This window comes from Argentina silus, assembly GCF_951799395.1.
Source record: "Argentina silus genome assembly, chromosome: 19".
NCBI classification, from domain to species: Eukaryota; Metazoa; Chordata; class Actinopteri; order Argentiniformes; family Argentinidae; genus Argentina; species Argentina silus.
Genome location: NC_139673.1, coordinates 938,285 through 940,784, shown reverse-complemented (window position 1 = coordinate 940,784; position 2,500 = coordinate 938,285). Strand labels below are relative to the sequence as shown.

Below are 2,500 nucleotides of genomic sequence, written 5' to 3'. Positions count from 1 at the left end.
CTGAGCCTTTCAACTGGAACTACACACACACACACACACACACACACACACTGAGCCTTTCAATTGGAACTACACACACACATACACACACACACACACACACACACACACACACATACACAGCCTTTCAACTGGAACTACACACACACACACACACACACACTGATGGCTCTAGCCTCCTTCTCTCATTGGTTAACCCTGTCCCCTCTCCTTCTTTCATTGGTTAACCCTGTCCCCTCTCCTTCTCTCATTGGTTAACCCTGTCCCCTCTCCTTCTCTCATTGGTTAACCCTGTCCCCTCTCCTTCTCTCATTGGTTAACCCTGTCCCCTCTCTTTCTCTCATTGGTTGACCCTGTCCCCTCTCCTTCTCTCATTGGTTGACCCTGTCCCCTCCTCCTGTCTCATTGGTTGACCTTGTCCCCTCCTCCCGTCTCATTGGCTGACCCTGTCCCCTCCCCCCTCCTCCCGTCTCATTGGCTGACCCTGTCCCCTCCTCCCGTCTCATTGGCTGACCCTGTCCCCTCCTCCCGTCTCATTGGCTGACCCTGTCCCCTCCTCCCTCCAGCTGGGATGACAGCAGCTCAGTGAGCAGTGGCATCAGTGACACCATCGACACCGATGACATCAACACCAGCTCCTCCATCTCCTCCTACGCCAACACCCCTGCCACGCAGCGCAAGGCCCTCAACGGACAGGTACACACACACACACACACACACACACACACACACACACACACACACACACACACACACACACGCCCTCCTACCACTACCTCTTCCTCTGAGCTGAGAGTGTGTTAATGATATTGACATTCCTCTGAGTTTGGAAGGGAATATGGGACTACTATGTATTCCTCTGGGTGGCTGACCCGTGTGTGTGTGTGTGTGTGTGTGTGTGTGTCCAGCCGGTGACAGACGCTGAGAAGCACTGTGCCTCCACCACTGTGAACCTGGCCTGGTCCGGAGACGAGGTCCTGGGGTCAGAGGTCGGCGGGGTCAAGATGGACCAGGGGTCCAAATGGGCCCGCCGGAACCCCTCGGACGTGTCAGACGAGTCGGATAAGGGGGGCTCGGGCAGGAAGACCCCCTCCATGTCCCACACCGGCTCCTGGAGGCGGGGCATGAGCGCCCAGGTGGGGGTGACCACGCCCAGAACCAAGACCTCCGCCACCACCGGGTCAGCCGGGTCTGGGGGGCTCAAGACTCACAGCACAGGTACACGTGGGAGGGGTGTGTGTGTGTGTGTGTGTGTGTGTGTGTGTGTGTGTGTGTGTGTGTGTGTGTGTGTGTGTGTGTGGGAGGGGTGTTAGTGAGAGAGCCTGTATGTGTGTGTTTGTGTGCGTGTGTGTGTGTGTGTGTGTGTGTGTGTGTGTGTGTGTGTGTGTGTGTGCACATATGTGTGTGTGTGTGTGCGTGTGTGTGTGTGTGTGTGTGTGTGTGTGTGTGTGTGCACATATGTGTGTGTGTGTGTGTGTGTGTGCGTGTGTGCGTGTGTGTGTGTGTGTGTGTGTGTGTGTGTGTGTGTGTGTGTGGATCAGTTCTGTCTTCTCTCCTCAATCTGTCCATCTTTCTTCGTGTGTGTTCCCTTCCTTCCGTACCCGACCCGTAACCTCTGACCTCTGACCCTGTCAGCAGGTAAGACTGATGATGTGAAGGTGTCAGAGAAGGGTCGTCTGTCTCCACGCTCCGCCAGCCTCCAGCGCTCGCCGTCTGACACCGGGCGCAGCAGCGGAGACGAGGCCAAGAAACACACCGCCACCACCCGCACACACACACACACCCTCTCTGAGCCCCACTCAGGCTCCCAGCCACACACACACACGTCCCGCACCCCAACCAGCACCTTCGGCTTCAAGAAGCAGGCGGGGGCGGGGTCCGGGATGGTCACCATGGTTACGGCCAGTGGCGCCACCATCACCAGCGGGTCGGCCACCCTGGGGAAGACGCCCAAGTCCGGGGGGGCGGGGGGGCGGGGTCTGACGGCGGGGGCGGGGCTGAAGGTTGGCGGGGGGGCGCCGGGGGATGCCGTCGGTGGGGGAGGCGGGGGGTCCGGGTCCGCTCTGGGTCACCATGACGACGGGTACCTCCCGGCCAGCGCCCGGTCCACGCTGCAGTACCGCAGCCTCCCCAGGCCCAGCCGGGCCACCGCCAGCGGGCGCCACGGCAACCGCTCCTCCACCAGCAGCATCGAGGCGGCGGCGATCAGCGTGACGGCCCACGGCCGGACCCGGGACACTGGGAAGGTCAACGGGAGCGCCGCCGGGAGCGGGATGTCTCTGGCCAATCAGACGGACCGGGAGAAGGGGGTGTCGGAGATGGACCACCTGAGGGGCGGGGCCGGGGGGTCGGCGACCGTACCGCTCACTGGCAGACAGCAGGTGTCCTCACCCACGCTGCGCAGGTAGACACACACACACACACACACACACACACACACACACGCATATACACACACACACACACACACACACACACACACGCATATACACACACACAC

At 60.4% G+C, this 2,500-nt stretch overlaps 1 protein-coding gene across 1 annotated transcript in view; it reads left to right on the top strand.

Moving 5' to 3' along the window:
* Positions 1 to 2,500, top strand: part of nav2a (neuron navigator 2a) — a gene marked incomplete at its 5' end in the record, with an annotated part of 61,889 nt that overhangs the window by 37,366 nt on the left and 22,023 nt on the right. Inside the window, 3 exon segments of the mRNA XM_083690811.1 lie at positions 567 to 696; positions 909 to 1,218; positions 1,639 to 2,404. Coding sequence (XP_083546937.1) covers positions 567 to 696; positions 909 to 1,218; positions 1,639 to 2,404 — 1,206 coding nt within the window.